Source organism: Tachysurus fulvidraco, chromosome 11, assembly GCF_022655615.1.
Source record: "Tachysurus fulvidraco isolate hzauxx_2018 chromosome 11, HZAU_PFXX_2.0, whole genome shotgun sequence".
NCBI lineage: Eukaryota > Metazoa > Chordata > Actinopteri > Siluriformes > Bagridae > Tachysurus > Tachysurus fulvidraco.
The window spans coordinates 11,270,603-11,293,523 of NC_062528.1; the positions used below are offsets into that span (position 1 = coordinate 11,270,603).

General features: G+C 35.7%; 4 protein-coding genes across 6 annotated transcripts; 3 read left to right on the forward strand and 1 right to left on the reverse strand.

The window, feature by feature from the left end:
- Positions 1-367: 367 nt before the first annotated feature.
- si:ch211-167j9.5 (fibroblast growth factor receptor homolog 1) lies at positions 368-9,040 on the forward strand. The gene is made up of 12 exons (XM_027147526.2): positions 368-711; positions 2,078-2,185; positions 4,476-4,569; positions 4,691-4,886; positions 5,064-5,202; positions 6,607-6,705; positions 6,902-7,062; positions 7,756-7,893; positions 7,971-8,082; positions 8,208-8,307; positions 8,592-8,691; positions 8,772-9,040. Exons 2-12 carry the CDS (start codon positions 2,152-2,154, stop codon positions 8,820-8,822), a joined length of 1,224 nt encoding a protein of 407 aa, XP_027003327.1. The 5' UTR covers positions 368-711; positions 2,078-2,151; the 3' UTR covers positions 8,823-9,040.
- A 355-nt stretch (positions 9,041-9,395) lies between these two features.
- On the forward strand, positions 9,396-11,145 carry tmem97 (transmembrane protein 97). Its single transcript, XM_027147542.2, has 3 exons — positions 9,396-10,223; positions 10,304-10,448; positions 10,529-11,145. The coding sequence occupies exons 1-3, from the start codon at positions 10,110-10,112 to the stop codon at positions 10,801-10,803; spliced, it is 534 nt and encodes a 177-aa protein (XP_027003343.1). The 5' UTR covers positions 9,396-10,109; the 3' UTR covers positions 10,804-11,145.
- On the reverse strand, positions 11,016-13,381 carry ift20 (intraflagellar transport 20 homolog (Chlamydomonas)). The gene is made up of 5 exons (XM_027147551.2): positions 13,229-13,381; positions 12,618-12,869; positions 11,944-12,029; positions 11,749-11,852; positions 11,016-11,661 (listed from the first exon to the last, which is right to left on the reverse strand). The coding sequence occupies exons 2-5, from the start codon at positions 12,742-12,744 to the stop codon at positions 11,580-11,582; spliced, it is 399 nt and encodes a 132-aa protein (XP_027003352.1). The 5' UTR covers positions 12,745-12,869; positions 13,229-13,381; the 3' UTR covers positions 11,016-11,579.
- A 147-nt stretch (positions 13,382-13,528) lies between these two features.
- On the forward strand, positions 13,529-17,136 carry rad1 (RAD1 homolog (S. pombe)). Of its 3 annotated transcripts, none has more exons than XM_047820929.1 (6): positions 13,529-13,668; positions 13,851-14,046; positions 14,135-14,243; positions 15,314-15,572; positions 16,013-16,111; positions 16,749-17,136. In XM_047820929.1, exons 2-6 carry the CDS (start codon positions 13,852-13,854, stop codon positions 16,924-16,926), a joined length of 840 nt encoding a protein of 279 aa, XP_047676885.1. In that variant the 5' UTR covers positions 13,529-13,668; position 13,851; the 3' UTR covers positions 16,927-17,136. The 3 variants fall into 3 exon arrangements, with proteins under 3 accessions (XP_047676885.1, XP_027003328.1, XP_047676886.1); XM_027147527.2 differs by having other exon boundaries at positions 13,532-13,668; positions 13,811-14,046; XM_047820930.1 differs by having other exon boundaries at positions 13,541-13,664.
- Positions 17,137-22,921: the final 5,785 nt, after the last annotated feature.

Below are 22,921 nucleotides of genomic sequence, written 5' to 3' on the forward strand. Positions count from 1 at the left end.
GATTTTGTTAATGAGAGATGTATTAATTTGATGAGCTTTATTTTGTACAGTGTTTAAAGAGTACAATGACATTGCACTGACATCAAATGTACAGACGTATTGTAAATATGCCTATATAAAAAAAAAAGATGTATTTGAAGATTAACTGTAAAAATGTAGTTGTATATGGAGTGATGCTGTTGATCTGTAACAATTATTTGAGTAACCAATTAAATTCAGCCAATGCAACTGTTGTTTTTTTTTTTTTCTTTTCTTCCTTTCATCTTTTTTTAAATTGATTGCAAACTCTTGGGTGCTTTTTTTTTTTTTGCATGTTTGTTCTTTTGCAGAGAGCAGCAGAGGCTGTCAGCAAACAAAGGAAACCACAACACTGGTCATGCTCTGAATGCTGCACATCTTCCCCGAAATCAAGCCATGTAACCACAGTATGCTGTGTATTTTATTAATCTTGATCGTGTAAAATTTAACACCTATAATAAAATGGCCCTGGTCGCGATCTGTGTGAGGCAGAAAGAGAGAAGGAAGTGAATGTAACAAAGTGCACCAGACCGCATTCTTCTCTAGTGCTACTTCTCACTCATATCGGTGGCTCTACATCGTAAGACACCTGGCTGAAGGCGGTTTCTGAGCGCTCTCATTGTAGCAGCACACCACAAGGTCGTGTGGACTCCATGACACTCAGGATGGTGACATTTAAGGACTGAAATTATAGTAAGTTTGTACCTTTTTCCTATACTTTTTTGTTTCTCATTCGTTGGTGTCAAACACTGAAAGAGTTTTAAGCTTTGTCAATTTTTTTAGTAAAGAAGTAATATGAAGTGTTTTCAGCTTCGAGGGAATAAATACTGACAAATATTCCCGTCAAAATAAAATAGGATTAAGTTCTTTTTGTTTGTGCATATTGGCCAATTATTGTTTAGTAATTAACTATTTGTTATTAAGGTGGTGTAGCATGTGGAAAATATGCAAACGGTTAACAATTTCTAGAAGGAAATTAAAATTGTCACAACCTAACAATATATTGTTGTTTTTTTGTTAGTTTTTTCAATTCAGAAGAAAATAAACACTCATCCTTTTTCGCATTCACTTTAATGAATGAGTACTCCTTTGATTTGGCTTTTATTTACTCTTGGCTTTTAAAACTCTTTATTTCTAAACTTAAAACATAATAATAAACTTAATTGTTGTTCCTTTTTATTTTGAATCAGATGGTCATGGCTCTGGACGCAGCATCTTTGTTTGTTTGGTTTTTTTTTGTCACTGGCTTAATGGAGCGTTTACATTTATGTTGTTTGGTGTAAACTAAATGAGGTTTTCCTTTAATTAAGTGTGAACACTACACCTATACACTTTGGTACACAGTAAAAAAAACAACAACTCTGAAACAACAAAACTTCAAGAGAAACGTAAGCAGAAAACATTTGTCTCTTCTTGTTGATACTGAAACAGAAGGAAAGTCTTGCCAAACGTATATTTTTCCCTGATAAAAATACACTGATTTACAGAAGTAAGCTTTTTTATGATTTATGAGGATATGGAAGTATCCATTAAATCACACACAACCAAAAATAAGTCAAGGAAGATCCCTTTGTGCTTGAAAATTGTTATGAAACCAACCAAACCAAATAAAGATCCAGAACTAGTAGGGAAAAAAACCCTCTTGTACACCCTTTAGCAAACTTTTTATTGCTTAAACCTAAAACTTAAATATATTTGTATAACAAATGACAAAAACATTTATTTTAATCTTGCATATAGTTAAAATTAAATAAGGCTACACTTTTATATATTGTCTGCATTTTTCTGTTTTTCTTTCTCAGCATTCAGAAGGCTTGTTGAAAATATTTCTTAAGATTTTATTTGTGAAAGATGAGATCATTAACCAATACATGTTACCTCATTCTTCATCTCTCTCCCATGACATGACACTAGAGTTTCACTTAGCTCATGTTATTTCCATTCCCTTTTAATAGCTTTTAGAAGATTTTTATTCCAAACCTAGTTACTTCATTTCTTGTTCAGACATAAGAAACATATTATGCTGTGACTCACATGCCAAATTTTCTTTATATTTTAGTGATGCTGAGCTCTTATTCAGACCTCCACAAGGAATGCATGGATCTGCCAGAACTGTCCACTTAGGAAAACAATATGTCCTCTTCTAACTGTACAGAAAACTCGAAAAGTAAGTGTGTAACAGCTTACACTCAGATTCTTACAGCCTACAAGCTGCTTTTCTGACAGGATGACTTTTTTGCACATGTTCAAGCAGAAATTTGAATAGAATAAAGCATGGGCAAGGACAGCTCATGTCTGATGGAAGAGTCTAATGATTTCTAATGAATCTTTTCTGGCTATTTGAATAAATGAACTCTGTGACTCTTTGCTAAAGCCACTCCATGGATCGCACAGTATACAGAGACATGCAGCGGTGCAGTGCAAAAATCTCCACAATGAAATGCTCTAATGCAAAAGATGCCTTCAAAAATAATTTAAAAATTTTTTACATAAAATGAGTGAAATAAACAGTAATAAAGAAAGCAAACTCGACACGTCGTTATGACAACTCTTAGTAGACTCAGGTAATCTGTACTGACTTCTACATTTCCTTGTTCTTTTGATTTGCATGCATGCAAACCCGACAGCCTTTATAATTATTTTTTTTTCTGAAAATTTGTTGCGTAATATTTTCCTCTCTTTGTTGTGTAATATTTTGCTCTGACACACAAAGGTTTTATTTATTTGTTTGTTTGTTTGTTTGTTTGTTTGTTTTTAAAAAAATTTAACTTCAAAAATTTTACTCCTGTTACTTTTTGGAATAGAAAATGTTCCTTAACTGACTAAATAATGCAGAAGTCATAAAATAAACATCTATAATTTTTTACTTTTATTTAAAAAAAATTAAAATAGATAAATAAAGACAGTGCTGTATATATTATCTCGATAAGAAATGTAATATTTTTATAATAAAGAGCAGCATGGACTCACACACTTCAAAAATAATGAAACGAAAATAAACAGAAAACATCGATATTATGCCAAATTAAAGTGTACATTCTTTGCACATCTGAAAAACATGCAACTATGAGATGAATAAGGCCTAAAGCTAATGGGACATGCTGCTATCAGAAAATAATAAAGGATGCTTACTCAGAAATTGATCATTTTATTTCTCTTTTATTTCATGTTTCGGGGGGCGGGAAAGAAATCTGACCCCAAGGGATCTGTCACAGATAATAACCAGAGCTTAGGTTCAAACCAGGACACTGGCGGTGGCAGTGTTACTCACTGCACTACTGTCTCATGAATACATGAGCATAAACAAACTCTATCATTTATATTTACAGTTGCACTTATAAGATTACGTGTGCCTGATGTGATCTGCAAAATGTTCATAATGTTAAAAATATTTTTTATTTATTACTCCTGATAATGAGCTCTATCATATAACAGATGTTTACAGATATGTATTGTCTGTAAAACAGTCCAATGTGTAAACATCTTGCACAGTACAAGACAGTAATAACTGAAATGATTCAAAATATTACATACATTTGTTTTGAAGACTTAATACTGTGTTGTTACCTAGATGACGAACAACCGCTCATGTTTTGTTGTGATGGATGTTCATAAACTGCTGGTTTGTGCTGAGGAGTTACGCTGCCTATTGTTCTTCAGAAACAGATCACTGAGAACACTGGAGTGACTCATACACAACTATTACAGAAATTCACTGATGCTCAAGAAGGCAACATGATATATTAGGAGCTGGGGGGAAGGGGGTGAACTTCTGAACAGGAGGATGTTTTTTTGTTTTATTTAGTACTACTTATCAGAAGCTTTATGATATTTCCATGCTTTCCAAAAGACAAAATATGTTAACCTCTCAGTCTTTTCAATAAATGTGAAAAGATGGATCTCGATATCATATAGTCACTGACTATAAGGGGGAAAATATACAGAGGATAATGGAAAAGCAAATAATGTGCAGGAGCTGAAGGATTTTTCTGAAGAGCAGTATGCAGTTTAATTGCTCAGGATCAACCAGGGACTCATGAACTATTACAGCACATCCAGGTAACAAGACAGTATTAAAAAAAAATGAAGTGGTGTAAATTTGAAAAAAAAAAATGAAGTTGTGTAAATTTTTCAGTTGTTATTGTGTCTTCTTAACTATATGTAACTATTATGTGAGTTTATTCAGGGCAAAACTAAAAAAAAAAAAAAAATGTAATCCCTATCCCATAAACGTAAATCTATAGTGTTGTCTATATGTCTGTAATTTAAACTATGAGTGAAAGTCACAAAGAAACGAAAAATGTTCCTAGTACATTCAGAACGCTTGGAAAACTCCTGATGAGTGAGTTAGCAGTTTACTAAAGTGGGTTGCTGAAACTTTGTCTTAGTATGTGGCCTAGTTTGATTTCCTGTCATGTTTTGTCATGTAACATCACATCTCCTGTTTCTTGTTGCAGGTGCTGCTCTGGACAGTAACCACTACATTCTCATTGGCATCTCTGTCCTCACCGTTTTAATCACACTTTTGTTTGGCATTGTGTGCTTCAAAAAGTAAAATGAATATTTGTTTAATTAAAGAGAACAGTTTAACCAGCTACATTAAATTCAGACCTAACGTTCAGATAATATATTGTTTTTGCTAGATATAAAGTCTTTATTCCTTATATTGCAGATACCGAGCTCTGAATAAGACTATACATCAGCTTGAACGGGTACAATCCATGGCTGTTCCTGCTCAAGACTCCTCTCCTCTTTCTCCCACATCTCCTCAATCTGTGTTTGTCATGCCATCGTTAGACACTTCGGCTGAAACACGGCAACATAGACAGAAAAGCAATGCTCGATTAATGTGGAGACCTTCGCAACAGGTTCAGAGCATCATAATTCAAACGACTCATGATTAGCTGTATCTTTTCATTTTTAGATCATGTCATAGACCGCATCAGGTTGATGAGAGAAAACACATTAACTTATTAGTAAAAAAAAAAAAAAAGAAAGGTGAAAAGAAAGCAAAACCTAACATTTTCACAATGTTGTTGCTTCAGAACTCACAGATTGCAAGGACGGACCTGAACCTGATGCAGCTGATCAAAGCTGGGAGGGAAGGTGCTTTCTACAAAGCGAGGATGTTGCGGGGAACCTGCAAAGGTCACTCATTTGTTACCTGCAAGATTGCAAAAGAAGGTAGTACACTGCCAAAAACTCTGAATTTATTAAACCTACTATTACCGAGCATGAGCTAACACTGCAGGTGTGTAACATAATTACTGTTTAAAACAGTACCAGAAATCTAGCCTTTGGATGATATTAGAATTTATTTTTTGTTTTACTATACAGTTTGATTATTGTTTACTTGCGAGAACATTATTCCAGTGCAGTTGTAATATTGTAATATGAAGTCTGTATACAGTGTGTGTTCAAACGTTTGTAAATCTGCAGGGAAACTAGTGACTATATGTTGATTTTTATTTTTTAGGTCACTATTTAAATGTAAGCAAATATTTTACTCATTTATACAAAATAGAAAAGCAGATTTTCCTCATGTCTAATCGCTTTCATTAAAGAATGTGTTCACACTGTTGGATCTGATCTACAGTAACACAGATCATCAGGTTTATCACAAACGTCCATGGAGTCCATGCCAGCTCACGTGCATGCTGTCATTAAAGCAAAAAAGAAAGAAAATAATCTCAAATCCAAACAAAATAATTAAAATTATTTCAAATTAAAACATTCCATTAACATTTTTGTATGAAACATTTTTACATTAAGTTTGAACAGAATGCTACATAAAAGTACTTTCACTAGTCTTACAGTAAATCTACCAATTATCAATGTACTGAAATTCCTACAAAATATCCCAATCAAGAAAATAATCATTGTTTTTTATTTTAAAAACACACAATATGAAATATGAGGTTTATAAGTGTGCTCTACAATTTATATGAATTAAAATGTTCTATTATGTTATGTTATATAATTCAATTCAAGTTTATTTGTATAGTGCTTTTTACAATAGACATTGTCTCAAAGCAGCTTTACAGAACATAAACATAGAGCAGAAGGTAAACATAATTAATGATAAAGGAAATAACGAATAATAAAAGTAAATGAATTGACAGAATAATAAATTCTAGATTATTATTAGATATAAATAGTTGACAATATGTATGTATTTATCCCCCAATGAGCAAGTCTGAGGTGACTCTTGAGAGGAACTCAAGGGGGACCCATCCTCATATGGGTGACACTGTGGTGTGATTGTAATATACAGTCAGATAAATGATGTATTGGTGTAAGGATCATGGACTTCGGATCTTCTTAGTATCACAGAGTCTAACTGGATATGTCTCAGGATTCTTAGAGTCAGCCTCGGCTCAGCGGACGTCCAAATATATAATATATAGACGTGGCTTCATAATATATGTAATATATAGACGTGATAAATTTTCACACAAATTATTACAATAGAGGAAGGGCATATGGAAAGAAGGATCATTTCTGGTTGTGGTATTTCAGCTTCATAAATTCTATTACGGTCCTGTGTAGACAACAACCATTAATTAATTAGCTCACTGTCTCTATTAGGAGTCACTTCAAAGCAAATGGAGACTGAAGTGTCTATTATGAGGAAGCTGGTGTATCATAAAAATGTACTTCAGCTGCTGGACTGGAACATGACTGAGGGTAAGAGCTTGATAGAAATAGACATGGTCTATTTTTAGTTTACTGAGTAATTCTACTCCTGCAGTCAATGTGTAGACCAGCTCAACATTTTAGTTAAATTCCACACATTGTTTTATTTTCTTATATTTGGAATGAATGTTTGGTGGTAATAGAACCCTTTTTTTGTTTTCTTTAACTTGCTGGATGTTTTGCGCAGAGCCCTTTATGTTGATCATGGAGTTTGTGAGCTATGGGACTCTGCGCAGCTTTGTGCAGACACATCATGACAAGCTGAGTGCTGATGCTGAGATCCAGAACCTTTTTGCTATCGCCTCCTATCACATCGCTCTGGCCATGGAACACTTGCGCTCCAAAATGGTATCTCTGTCTCAGTGAAACACCAGAGATTACACTCACACCTCTTTTCTAAGACTATTATACAGGCGAGCAGTGCAGTTTGTATAAAGCAGTTTTGCTTCTTTTCCCTTTTTAAAAGGACAACATGCATTGCTCTCACCTGATATTAAAAAGTAGTCTATACTGCTTTCAACAATGCAGCTTTCCTACAATTTTTCTACAATTCCATTATGACCAAAAAGCCATGAGATATGTTATATCGATGGAAAAAATGGAGCTGTAGAACTGTTTTGTACAAACAGCGTGAAATTGTGCTTTGTGCATGCAGCAGGTTGAAAAACTGTCACAATTGTGCAATAAAGCAAATATATATATATATGTGTGTGTGTGTGTGTGTGTGTGTTTGTATGTGTGTGTGTGTGTGTATGTATGTATATATATATATATATATATATATATATATATATATATATATATATATATATATATGTATATATATATATATATATATATATAACCATACATGGCATGGTTTTGTGTCACTTTGTGAAATGTATTTTTTTTCTTTTTAAATAAAAGTCTCTGCAGTGCGACAGGGATGTGACTCAATAACTTGTTTGGGAAAAGTACAGTTGTCTTTTACCTCAGTGGAAACATGCATACTGTACATAACTGGTGTATATTATGACTGAGATTCATGCTTTTTATCTGCAGGTTGTACACTGTGACCTTGCTTTGAGGAATATTCTGGTGAGCCGGTTCCCCTGGGAAATCAAAGTGGCAGAGTTTGGTCTGGCCAAAGACTTGACTCGTATGAGAAGTAGAAGAAGCACCACGAAAAAACACCAGAGGGTTCGGCATTGTATTACATTACATAGATCCTTCTATTACTTAAATACTCCAGTGATATAAAATGTTGCTGTTCTTAGGAACGAGTGCCCTTGCGCTGGTATCCTCCTGAATATTTCCGGAACAGCTACTACAGCTTCAAGGGGGACGTTTGGGCTTTTGGTATTGTGTTATGGGAAATGCAGACATTTGGTGAGCTCAGCCCAATAAACCTATAATAGCCCTACTGATTAGATCATCCATTTGCTGAAATCCAATTTTAAAACACTGCAGAAAAGTAGAATAAAATAAAAATGTTTTTATTGTGCTCTTTACAGGCAGTCTGCCCTATCCCAATTTGGAGACTTCGGATCAAGTGGTGTATCACATTTGTGCTGGAACCAGAAATGTAGGACCTGAGAGCTGCAGACCAGAAATGTAAGCATCAACATCATTCACTCTTTATTTGCTATTAGGCTACATAATTCATGTACATTAACAGCACCTCTGGTGGAAGATGTAGGTGTTTACATATCTAAGACTTTTTGAGTAGAAATGGTCTTGCCGTCTTGACCTGCCAGTACTTTTGCTTTAAACATGTTCTAAACAAGTAGTTCTCAATCCCCACCTAAAAGGCCCATGTTTCTGCATGAACTTTAACTGTCCATGACAAGCATTAGAATATACTGCATTTGACTCTGAGTTGATATTTTCATATACAGACTGCAGATAATGAAAGACTGCTGGGTGGAGCCTTATACAGCCAGACCATCCTTTTCTGAGCTTGTCAGAACCTTGGAGAGCATCATTGAGGATGATGCGGTAGGTGTTTTATAAATCTCTTTATTTAACAGTTGCTTTATTATAAGGTAAATAACAAATGTGCATATCTTGTGTTCCAGGATTACGTGGATGTTGTAGACCAAAGACCTACGAGTATAGCAGAAGTCTGAATTTCAAACATTATAATCAAGTTGGAGTCTAAAAGCATATTAAGTCTTTATCAGAGTCTTTTCCTGCTGTCAGGAATCACCTATTTGCACTATCATCCACTTCATACCGGAAAACCATGCAATTTGAAGCTTTACCGTGCATTTTAACAGACTGTAGACTCTTTGTGGTTCATTTTAGCACTCCATGTACAAAATAAAAGTCTCCATCAGTGACCTTATTTTGTGCCTGCATGAACACAACAAATGAACTCTGGCTCCTTTAAAGTGAAATGTGCTCAGACCACACTTAACGATGGATTTAAAATGGTTTATTTTTTAGTTCACTTGATTCGAGTCAAGAAGCTTTTATTGTCATTTCAACCATATATAGCTGTTGCAGTACACAGTGAAATGAGACGTTTCTCCAGGACCATGGTGCTACATAAAACAAAGACAGAGCTAAGGACTTAGTAAGTAGTCCTAGCCACATAAAGTGCAACTGCGCAACCTGGTGCAAACAGTGCAAGATAAGACAGAAAGACAGTGCAGGACAAAAGTCTGTGCAAACAAAAAATCCAAGACAATACACAAAAGACAACAGAAACAGCGCCGACCAGTGTAAATACTGTATGTTCAAACAATATTACTTGTGCAGAAATACTGGAATGAACACAGTATTATAGCAGCACTATAATACACTATGCTCCATACTTAATCATTCCCCTCATGCTGCTTCTCACCATGCTTTTTAGCTCCACGTATAATTCTGTCTCTCCAAGTGCTAAGGCTTTATGTCATGTAAATAAAGTGGTTGGCGTTTGCTTGCTGATTGTATGTAACTACAATTTTATTTCACCTCACAGAGAACCAAAAAAGTGATGTATACTCTCATGAGGTCTCATGAACTCCCAGCAATCCATGTGGGTCTTGGGTAACATCATCACATGACATATGACAATAGCAAGACAGTTATTGTGAATTAACATGAAATGGTGTATTGTGTGTGTAGCACATGCATGTACTTTATATTTTGCTTGGCGTTCCATCACCTCCATTCAACATTGAAGCAAACATTGATAACTTATCTCCTGTCTGAACTTGTCCCTTTAAAACCTTTGATCTCTGCCGCCACGCCCCCTTTATACATAACTCCGCCCCGTCGACGCACAAACGACACCAATAGCCAATAGCAAGACAGGATACCGGCGCGTGAGGCCACGTTGCATTGAACCTCTCCCAGTTTTTTAAGCCTTTGTACCGGACAAAGCTGCAGAAATTTTCTTTTCTTTCTCCCTGACGGCGTGTAAAATGCTTCTCCGTGCTTTAGAGCTCGTGTTTTTCTTTTATTTTGCGTCACACATCCCTATCACTCTCTTCATTGATCTACAAGCACTCCTACCAGAACACGTGTTTCCTCAAGCTGTAAGTTTTGCACCGAAACGTCGCCTTGGTTTCCGTCCAGATTTTCCACTCTGTAGTTAAACTCATCCTTTGCATTGCAGTTTAAAGACGTGCTGCGCTGGTATGCATCCGAATTCAGAGATCCCATGGTGCTGGATCCACCTGTTTGGTTTAAATCCTTCATCTTTTGTGAAGCACTCGTTCAGTTGCCCTTCTTTCCTGTTGCAGCATACGCTTTTTTCAAAGGTTAGTGAATCCTGGATCATGCAGATCATTCATGAACTTGTGGATGATGTCAAGAAGGTTAAAGACCGTTTTATTTGCAGGCAGCTGCAGGTGGATCAGGACTCCAGCCATACTGTATTCTGTGCACGTGGCCACCAGCTTAATTCCCATCCTGAGCCACGTCTTACTCTATAACTTCCCACTGGCTCCTCTTCCGGGTCCACAGACATCCAAGGAGAGATGGGCACTGGTGTGTGTTTATGCTCCATACTTAATCATTCCCCTCATGCTGCTCCTCACCATGCTTTTTAGCTCCACGTATAATTCTGTCTCTCCAAGTACTAAGGCTTCATCCAAGAGCAAGAAGCGAAAATAAATAAATCTTAAGATTTCAATAAATTGTTCTATTCATTCATGATTGTCAAAAAAAAAGGATTGTTGAATCATTACAATGTTCTGAATTACCTAATTAATAACATTTTTGAAGATTCATTATTTGGACCAGAATGATCGACATTTTGATTTGAGGAATGAATCTGCTTTTCCACACCACAAAGCTGTATGATTGAGAACAGACGTAGACATGTATGAGCAAAATAGTTGTATTCAAATGTACATCATGTTTATATAGTGTCTGTCAAAACCAACAGTATTTGACAATAAATATTGTGAATAAAGTGAAGTAAACAAAGCAAATAAAATGCACTGTTTGGTTACAAAATTTACAGAACTTTTCTGGTCCCATGAACAACCAAGGGCATTGAGAAAGTAATTTTAAAATAAAAATCAAAGCTTTAAATCACAAAAAGGATACAAAATATACAGATAAAACACTCAAGGCTTGGTTTAGTAATTAATCACAGTAACATGCAGATACTGTATTTATTATCTGGTAGCAAAAGAGATTAAAGTAAGATTTACAGAATAATTATCTCAATACTATAAATATGTTTTCATATAAATAATAATGCCTTATTGTGAAACATGTTACAGTTGTAACCCCAGGAACTGGTCATGATATGGGTCATATGTTGAGGTTGTTAATTAAAGCCACAAATCACCAAGTGAGAACCCCACTTCTTATTAGCGAAGTCATTGTCAGAGATGCATAGCATCATACTTTCTGTCCTTGTGACAAAATGCAGAATTCGATTATTTCTGTAGCATAAACTGGTCGATGAATTCATTCTGCTCCGCTTCCACTTTGGAAAGAGCTTCATATTCAATTCTGTACCTGTCAAAAAGTAGAAAAGAGAACTTAAATAAGGATGTATTGTGTTTGCACATAAACAAAATGGCCTTAAAACACATGTGAGTAAACCTTTCCAATTGCATCCTCTTCTCTGCAATTAGAGCCTGGAGTTGTTGCTGTTGAGCCTCTCGCTGTTTTGCAACAGATTTCAGCAGATTTCTAGCACCTATCGCCTGTCAAATGACCACATGTCAAGTTTACATTTACAGCAGAAGTTCATAGAGTTCATAATCAAACTTCAGTATTTTAAATAAATATACATACCTTCATTTTTTCTTTTTCTGCTTCCTTTGACAATTCATCCACCATTTCGATAAGCCCACCCACTATCTTCTGAAACTGTCCAATTTCTGTTATCACACACAGTGAAGCATCTTAGTAAAGCTTGGTGTGGACCATTAATGGGGAAACAAACTTTTCCCTCAAAAATAATAGTCTACCCTTCTAACCACCAGAAATCTTCATTCATTCAATCATTTAGTAATTTATATTTATCTGGACATAAGATGGTTATACACCCTTATGGGATGCCAGTAAGAGTGTATAATGTACATGTTTTTGCATTAAGGTTTTGATGTTCAAAATTTATTTATGTTCTTTCTGTCCTATCTCCTTGGATCCTAACCATTTTTTTTTCTTAAAACCTGTTGCGGTAGAAAGATTTATATATGAGTCAAAAACATGCTTTTTTTTCTCCCAAAATGAAGAGGAAGACATAGTGTCAGGAAAGAGAAGCAAGCAGAACGCTTCTGACTCTGAGGCAGTGGAAAATTTGAGGCACAGAAATAAAAAGCTGACAGTGAGAAGGAAAATATTTCACAGGCTCAAGAGAGCACATAAATGTGTATAATGACATTTTGACACACACAAAAAGGTGACAGCCCTTAAATACTGTGATAACTCACTGTGGGTATCCGAGTAGACTGGGATGAACTTACTGTCAACAAAGTCTTTGCATTCTTCTTTAAGCTCACTGGTCTTCTGAGAGACATCTGGCTCAAGTATTCGTAACTTGTTGAGTTCATCGAAATGAAGTCCAGCGTCTGCTAGTGGATCTTTAGCCATGACCGTGAGATCGAGCCTGCTTTGGATCTATCACTTTAACCACTCCACACGGGTTTCCCCTTAATAACACGTCGTTTAGTGACAATGGAGCTGCTTTCCTTTTGTACAGACACAGCCAATCCGAGCTAAAGGCAAAAATAAACAACATCCATTGTTTTGTCCACACATGACACAGCAAAAGCCCAGATACTAGTTCTCTTGGCTATAAGACTAAAAAAAAAGCATCAAATACAATTTATACAGTGACGTAAACAGTCTCTAAACAGTACTGCACCATATGCCAACGGATCAACACATGCTAGGAAGCTAATGAACAACAATAGCGCTAACTGATGTACTGGGATCAGTACAGAAGCTAATATGCTAAGCTAATATGCTATAAACCTTCGTCGAATGACAAAAGTGGTTTTACGAGGAAAATAAAAAAGTACAATATTGTTTCCCAGTGCGTGATACACTAAACAGCACAACAAATTTATCTCACCGAGAAAAAAGTGAACAGCAACTTCTAGTCGTGTCACAGGGAGCTAATCCAGCTGATGTGGCTCCGCCTCCTTTCCTCTGTGTTTCTGTTGCCTTGGAGACCGGCGGGTCGTACCACTTCGACACCAAAGGGAGGAAGGTCAAATTTCTAACTTAACTAATATTTCATGCGAGCGACTTTGTCGATTAATTGCCTGCAATTTACGTTAGAAATTAGCAGTTGCCTGTCAAATCAGGAAAAACCGATAGCTTCGTTAGACACATGGAGTTTACACTGAATTTGTGCGTTACCGGACGGAACTACTAGGTACAGTCCACCCCACCGCACCACACTCCCAGTCACTAGGGGCAGTAACGCGGTCTATTTACGTCAAGAAAGAAGAAAATGTGCAGCTAAGAAAACATGTATCTGCATTAGCGCCAAAAAGTGTTGTTAAGTAGGTGAGTGCAGCACGTGTCACGTTAGTTATTGTTTTTTTTACTTAAATAAACGTAAGATAATAAGAAAGCTTAGTAAACAACCTCATGACTAACATGTTTTGTACTTTGTAAAAGTCTGTACAATATTGTGTTGTCATTTTAGATGCTTCATTGTTGAGTAAATAATGTCTCTGCCACGCTAGTATGCCTCTGTCAACACAATCACAGTCAGGAAGTGATCAGTATGTTCTGGTCGCTAGTCTGGATAATGTAAGGAACCTTTCCAACATCCTGAAAGCGATATCCTTCAAAGACCACGCAATATTTAATGCAACTCCAAACGGACTGAAGGTTACCGTAGAAGAGTCCAAATGTCTTCAAGCAAACGCTTTCATTCAGGTTGGTGCTCTCAGCAGCTACATGTCTCAACTCACATTGACACATTGGTCTGTGTACTAGGATGTGTGTGGTTTTTTTCCCCCTGTAGGCGGAGATCTTTCAAGAATTCACCTTGAAGGAGGATGTGGTTGGGTTTCAGGTGAACCTCACAGTTCTGCTGGATTGCCTCACAATCTTTGGTGGAAGCACAGTGCCAGGTATGTAGTGGAGTCTGGTTTTAATCAGCAATCAGGTCTTGCACTGAACTCCGAGTTTACCACGACCCATTAGTTCCTCAGGGGCTCTCGGTTGCACTATTATTAACTGTTGTAGAAAGGACATTATTTACATTTACACTATTTACTGTAGAGTGTCACCCAAATGAGGATGGGTTCAATTCTGAGCCTGGTTCCTCTCAAGGTTTCATCTGCACTTAGATCATCTCAGAGAGTTTTTCCTTGCTGCCGTCGCCTCCAGCTTGCTCGTTAAGGATAGATATATTCATTCATTCTCTACCGCTTATCCGAATTACCTCAGGTCACGGGGAGCCTGTGCCTATATATTATTCTAAATTTTTTAAGTTAATGTTTTTTGAATAAATTTTTAACTTTGTATATATTCACTTATTTATTTTTATTCTCATTTTTTCTTATTATTATTATTATTATATATTTATTTCTTTTTCTTTGTCTTCTGTTTCCACTTCTGTAAAGCTGATTTGAGACAATGGGAAATTGTTAAAAGCACTTTACAAATAAATTGAATTGAAGTCAAGTAGCGTTATTATCAGTTAAACTATATACAGCTGTTACAGTAAACTACTTTTTACAAGACAATAAATGATAACGTCCATATTAGACCATGGTGCTATAGAAAATGACCAAGAACTACATGAGCCTACACAGACCCTGAAAGGACTGCATCAAGTGTGTTTGTGCAAACAGCACACAACAGTAGAAAAATGATTAAACAGGTCAGTAGGCACAGTGAAAAACATTTAAATTGAAAAAAAAAAATACAAATGAATTATAAATGTTATCAATATAAACATAACTTGTTGCTTATCAGCAAGAATGCAGGTGATCCATATAGTATTTTTTTCATAGTAGTATAATTTTACTGTAATGTAGTGAACACTACAATTATAATAATACACCAATAATAATATACTAATAATATATGTTATAATACACATTGTATTTGCATGTTCATTATAGATCAATAACTGTAAATAAAAATCTAGAGGATGTGACACTAATGCAAAAATTGTGTATCTTTTCCCATTAAGGAGTGAGCACAGCTCTGAGAATGTGCTATAATGGCTATGGCTACCCTTTAACCCTATTCCTGGAGGAGGGAGGAGTGGTAACCGTTTGCAAGATCAACACCCAGGAGCCTGAGGAGCCTTTAGATTTTGATTTCTGCAGCACTAATGTCACCAACAAGGTGATCCTTCAATCAGACAGCCTGAAAGAGGCGTTTTCAGAGCTGGACATGACCAGTGAGATCCTGCAACTAACAATGTCACCAAGTCATCCCTATTTCAGGTACAGATACATTGACAAACACAGAGAGGAAGAGAATTAAATTTATTAAAAGGTCAAGTGAGCCTAGATCCATGTCAACAGGATATTTATTATCATTAAACCCTGTTTCTGGAGAAACTACGGACACTTACATTTGAGAGGATCCAAAAGCTGAGCCGTTGTCTTTACAGCTACACACACAGGTTGTCAGAGAATATTTATTTACATTCAGGAAGGGACAAGCAAAAACATTTGAACTGATATCATTTTGATCATTAATATCTTAAAATTGGTGATCAAATTTAACCTTTCACACCGAATATCTTTGTGCTATTTGCCATTTTTATACTCATATTGATCGATTGGTGTTATAAAGTGCACTCTCATTGTATGTTAGTTTACAAAAGTAAGGCTTAAGACTTATTTTAATATCACTCAAGAAAGATGACTTCTACTTTTAGACTGTCAACATTTGGAAATTCAGGAAATGCCCATTATGACTACCCCAAAGACTCAGACATGATGGAACTGTTCCAGTGCACTAAGACACAGACCAACAGGTAACAGATGCATTCTGTATTCATCATATAGCTATTTTGTAGTGTTGTACTAATTTTTCATTTATATTCCCTTGAGTGTTTACTATACTATTACACACAGTAACTCCCCTGGTACGCAGTCTTCACGACCGCACAGTTATTTAAATCAGTTCATTTACCTGCTTACACATAAAAATGTCAACTAAAAATGTTGGTGTGGTTTATACAGAAATCTGTTTTTAATACTTCGGTATTTGTCTGGTTTTATTTTGGTGATGTTCAGAGAATTCTGGGTAAGGATTGTGTGTTTCCAGAATGCTTAAGCAGTCAGTATCTCTGTCGACACTGCTCTATTTATAAAACAGGAAATAATAAATAAGGCAAAGAGAGAGCGATTTCCAACACAATGCTGGTGTCATAAAAGCCCTTAAAGGTTATAAATTGAGTTGTGCAGGGTTTGCACAGAGGTACAGCGGGTACACTTGGCAGTAGGGCTGTAAGAGTCAGTGAAAATATTTACTGTATATCAGTTACTACTGGGTATTTTTTGTTGTTGTTCTATGGGTACAATTTAAGCACCGACTGAAGGCTCTACAAGAATATCATACATCCAATTCCTGGATTATGAGTTTTGTCTGTTCTTTCACTGCTGTTATAGGTACAAGATGTCACTCTTAAAACCCTCCACCAAGGCCCTGGCTCTGTCCTGCAAGGTGTCAGTGAGAACAGATACTCGAGGTTTCCTCTCATTACAGTATCTTGTACGGAATGATGATGGACAGATTTGTTTTGTTGAATATTATTGCTGTCCTGACGAAGAGATCGGTGAAGAATAAAGGAGCAAGAAGGAACATATATGGGTAAAATTGGCATTTTTTCTATGTAAAAGTATAACTGGGATGCTGCAGACTGAGTTGTTCACTGTGTGGGAGGTTTTGTGGTTTGTTATATTGTTGTTGTATGCTGTATATTTGATATGAATGTAACTTACTGTGTAATATTACTGTGCAGTATTTTGTAATTTTATGAATAAATAATGAAAATTATTTGTTGAAATATGGATCCTAATGATGACTGGAGTAAGACTTGGTTCACAGATTCCTTCCGATATTCATTCAAACCTTTATTTTTAAAATCGGAGCTCAGACTAATTTTCTAAATAGAATTCAATAAATTAGGCAAATATCTTAGATACACTCGTACTTAACTACTACTATCAGCTAAATATTTCCCATGATATTTATTGTATTAGAGCAGCTGGAGCTTTCTCTGTTTGAAAGCTACCTTTGTTTTAAGTTATTTAGCTTTAAGTTGCAAGTTTTAATCTATAACAATTAAATAATAAGCATGATGCATTTAATGGTGATTGTTTTAGCTCACTGTTAACCCCTTAAAATCACTTTTACCCTCAACCAACTATTGTATAACGCAACCAAAAACGTGCATTTTGGACCTAGTGACACTCAATCTCATGGTGTACAGGAGCAGGGAATGACTGAAATGTGCAGAGCAAGGGGTCATGGATAAATATTGCTAGATTGAAAAACTGGTGGTTTGGTGTCTATATTATTTTTTTATTTTAAAGATTCTTGCATTACTATAGACATTAGCCTGTTTTACTATTTACTTCAGCTGAACTGAATGAGTTTAATACCATCTACACCTCAAAAATTGCCTATCCTGTTGCTGTCAGTGTATACAGAAATTTATTGTATACACACACACACACACACACATTTAAACAATTGGATTCGTGCAGAAAATAAATCTGCAGTGCTGAGGAGGGGGTTATTTTACAATTAAATGGTGTCTGAAAGTTTGATAACCACTAATGTAAATCAGAGGTGCAATAATGATTTTTTTTTTGTTTTGTTTTTTTGTTTTTTGCACGCGAGTTTTGCACCGTTGCTGAGTAACCAGCAGGGGGCGCTGGAGCACGTTATAAATTGTCGAGCTGCTACCGCCATCTTGTGGTAAATGTGTTTTTAAATAAATAATATAATTTTGAAAAAACTCAGTATTATTTACGTTATTATTATTTATTGTTTTTTTTTTTTTTTTTTTGAAGCACGACCCGGTGTTTTTCCAGTCGGTTTTAAGGCTGTAATGAACGGTGTAAGTTGGCAGTGAATATTTGTTGATATTTAGCAGAAAGTGGCCCACTGGTGTACAAAACAGAACATCAGGGAGGTAGGCGATTTATTTCGCGACCCGTTTTGACGGGTTATTTGGTTTGATGGTGTAGTCTAGGATGCTCAGGGACCAATCGTTGTGTCCTTGTACAGCTGCCGAGGTAACGCTGTTTCCGGGCAGAGGAGCTTGAACTGCTGGAAAACAACCACGCATGGGCACTTCAGACGCACTGTCACCAGTGTGTCCCATGTAATCTCAAAGTACACAAAAAGTTCATGTGCTCAGAGAGATTTGGCCTTTATTAGTTTAGGCTGTCTAAGTTAACTAATTATTAGTTAAAGCTTTCTGTAAGTTATCTAATTATTAGTTTAAGATGTCTGTATGTTACCTAATTATTAGTTAAAGCTGCCTGTAAGTTAACTAATTATTAGTTTAAGCTGTCTGTAAGTTAATTAAGATGTTTTAGAGATTCATTTAGGTTTACGGTTACATATATAAACCATTTCTGTAAATACAGAAATAATGCCAAATCCACTGGATTTACATAATTTAGTCTGTTCGTGGGTTCATTTCATACCGTTGATGCCTTTCTATACTCAAGAGATTCACAAAAGTGTTTAATAGATGGCTGTCAGTTTACAACTGTCCAGACAAACAGCAGAGCATTTGATCAAGGCAAGAAATCTAATATAGGGGCAACATCACCTCTCATATGGGTGTCACAGATGCAAACATAAGTGAGGTAGGACGCTACGATTGCCCCCATTTTGCCCCACCAGTGAGTCAGCGAGTATCAGGTTCGAGCCTTGGCAGAGCCAGGTTTTGTAAACACACACTCAACGGTGACCTAATTGTTGTGACAGTCCAACAATTAGCAACAGAAGAGCTCAAGAGAGATAAAGCAAAGGTGCACAGCATAGTCACAAGAGACAATGAGTCATCATCATTACATCAAAAGGTAGCTATTATGCAAGAGAAATGGAAATAGTGTTGTACAGTATGTTTGGTGAGATGGGAATTTTGAGACATTCTTAATAAAAGTTTACATATTAAACAGCTGTGACTTCACATAGATGTTTATAAAATAGCTCTCTGCTATACAGCTGATTTAAAAAACAAAAAACAATCCAATAAATATCCAATGTTTAAATGTTAAATTTAGTGGGTTGTGTAGTACAGAACATTTTCCAGTGAAACGGTTTCAGATGTAAATCCTTGATCAGCCATGCAAGCAATATGTAGGAGGCTGACGAGGTGAAACCAGTTATATCAGTAAAATCAGCCATTCACCTGAAACCCAGCCTACAGGCCAAGTAAACTTACATTAAATTCATATTGAAGAATGACATCAGATTCTAAAATCATGCAGATTATTACTCAATCATAATAAGCAGCTCATATTCTAGGTCTTTCCTAGTCAGCTTGAAGGAATCTTATCATGGGGAAGCCCCACATACATAAACATGCCATTCCTGTGCATTGTGTGAAAAATAGTCACATGAAAAAAGCCATTGTTAGCTGGTCTGTAGAAGTCACATGAGGTCACAATGACAACAGCTGGACTTAACAACAAACCGTCAGGCCAATCGACCCCTGACTCCATCAGTGCTGCTCCTCCCCCTTTCCATAGTGCTCCCCAGCCTGCAGCCATGTGTGAGATGATCCCACATGGTGACGATGAGATCATGCCTGTGCATCTGTAACCTAACACTTTCTTCCATATGCATGATTGAGTGGCACCACAGTAAGTGGAAGATGCACAATCCTAAGTCACATCATGTTTTTGTTTTTTTTGTTTTGTTTATTTAGTGTGTATATATGCTATTTGATATATAAGTTGTTCTGAAAAACATTACAAATTACATTTCTCTTGATTAAACATCTAAAATTAATTTATTCAGTGTATATGAAGAGACATGATAAGATTAATTGTTTAAATATTATTTTTTTATAATACCTATCACAAAGTTGTAGTTCTTACTAAAAATGTATCTTTGCCTACTTCAGCATTTTTTGATTAAATATCCAATTATGTCGTTTTCTCCCATAGTGAAGTATCAATATCTGAATGTGTTTAAAAATCAAATTAAAGCACCAAATGTAAATTGGGAGGTTCATTATGGCTGTTGTTGTGTATTGTTTTTCTTTTTCATCCACATGTTTCCATAAAAGTTCTCATGTGTGTTTGCTGTATTTGCATGAAATTTGAAAGGCTTTCAGTTTATCTTATTGCATGTTAATTTAATCTAAAAACATTTGACATTTAAAAAAAATCTGACTCCAGTTGCACAGTGTGACTCCAGAAAATATAATCATTAAGAAATATAGCGTAGAAATATGAAAATAATCTATGTTGGGGTTGTGTGATGTGGCATTGTGAAGCATTATTATTCCTCGTGTTTGACAATGATTTGCAAACAATTAGAATTTATTTTATTACTTAATTACACATCATGGCTTTAACGGTTTATAATTATATTTATTATTGTACAAAATGAGTGAAGCTGTGGTTGAAATTTGCTGTTGAAAGAGATGAAGGAAGAAAATTTAAAGTATGATGTCATGTATAACATTTTACATTTGTGGTCAATGTAAACATTTGCAAATAAGACAACATATTACTGAACTCAAGAAATAAAAAGGATAAACAAATCAATAAAATCAATAAAATAGACAATAAAAAATATACATATCTTTCTAAATCTGATAATTAAGAGACAACCAGGTTTTTCTGTTTGAACTGGTTCCCTTATTAGCTGAAAAGTTAAGATATAGTCTTTGCATATTTTCACAAATACAAAAAGTACATTTGCATTGACTAAATACTGTTTGAAACATGAGCTAAAGCCTAGTCTATGGCTGCAGGATTGAAATGTGTGTTCTAGTGAAAATTATTTTCAACATGTTTCTCTTTCAGCACCATCCCATTAGTTTATGGGGAGAGGCAGCTGCTGTCCTGTGCTATCTGAATGACGTCTGACAGCCACTGTTTAACAACCACTTCTGGTGACAGCAATGACAGTTAATTTGTTAAAGTGGAGAGGAGGTGGCTATAGTCCTGGAGATGAAGTTTACTTTACTAGATACCAGGTCAGATAATGGATGACATCATTGTGACAGAATAATTCAGCACACAGAGAAACACATGGACTCATTATTCAAATTTCAGCTTTGGTTAGTGCTATACACAAACCTACACAAACACACCATGTGATTTCCATTATCTGTATTTTGCTGTCTGTTTGGCTACAAAAGAAGTAAAATAATATCAGGGCCACATATTTGATCTTGGCAGTTGTGTAAGTAAGTTATTTTTCAACATGTTTATTGTTCAAACTATTTACCTGCCAAACCTAAGTGACTCATAACAATACAAGATTGAATACAAGAAATTTCAAGTACCTATGTGTCAGAGCATTTCGACCATGTTTACTCAGTACTGCCATCATTATCTTCTTATCATATGTGACATATCTTAGCAAAGGTCCTAATGGAACACAGTGTAATTATTTCAAGGTACTTTTCCAAAACACTGTTTTTTCCACCATGTTCCAATTCACAACAGCCTTCTATTTGCTTCATCCAATGATCTGATATTTATGTTCCTGTAGCATGCTTGCACAAATGTTTAGTGTTTGCATGACAGTTGCAATGTTGACAGTTAGCTTGAAGTGTATTAGATTTACATCCTGCTACTGTGCACATTATTTTCATAAGAATTATAGTAGTATAGTATTGTAGTTTTCTTTTTTTTTTTCAAATATAATTTTTTGAAAAATGTCTCATATATCCACAGTGTCTTAGCCAATAAACAAACAAAGTAACCAGACTAACTAACAATTTATGCCTTTTGTTATTTACATGAATGTATATCTTGAAATGAAGATTATACCCATGTTGCCCTGCACAGGCTGGCAAGGCAAGGTTGTTCGCCCAGACATGTACCTGCTTGGGGATTCCCCAGTGATAAAGAAAGCTTCTCTATTCTCATGGACGGGTGAAGCGCCTCTGAAGCCCAGCTGCCATTTCCAGCCCATTAGATTTTAATGAAAGACAATGACCACACTGACACGAGACACACTGCAGAGCAAAAGACAGGGAATTTCCCCTGCTCCCAAATAATTAGCATAATCCAATGAATATATATACTGTTATTCCTGTTTGATTAGGTTAGCTAATTAGCTGATTGCAATAATCTAGCCAATATACGAATGCAAAAAATAATCATTTTGGCTCTAATTTACAAAAATCAATACTCATACGCAAAACATAATCCTTAAATGCACTAAGATTGCACCCTCATATCCTGTCCTCGTGTAATAACAAACAGCCTCAGGTCTGCACCGAGTACCCAGTCATTAACTGGTGTCCAAAAAAAAAGAATTTAGCTAATTCTCAAGTAATTTATAACGTCATTTGTTAACCATAACTAGCATCGTGGTAAACCTACTATGATGTAAACCTGAATTTTCTAAAGTGCCCAGACAGCTACACCTCCTATTAGCAGGGTTTCCATGGCATAATAATTATTTCCACAGCCCTAAAAGAATATATACATCTAAAATAGCATCCACATTTTGTGTCGCTACTTAGGATATAAATACATTAACTGTAGACTAGTGTAATTTAAGAATATGTTTACAGTAAGAGCCATAAATGTGATTATGGCTAAATTCCAGCTGGCTCAAACTTTTCGAT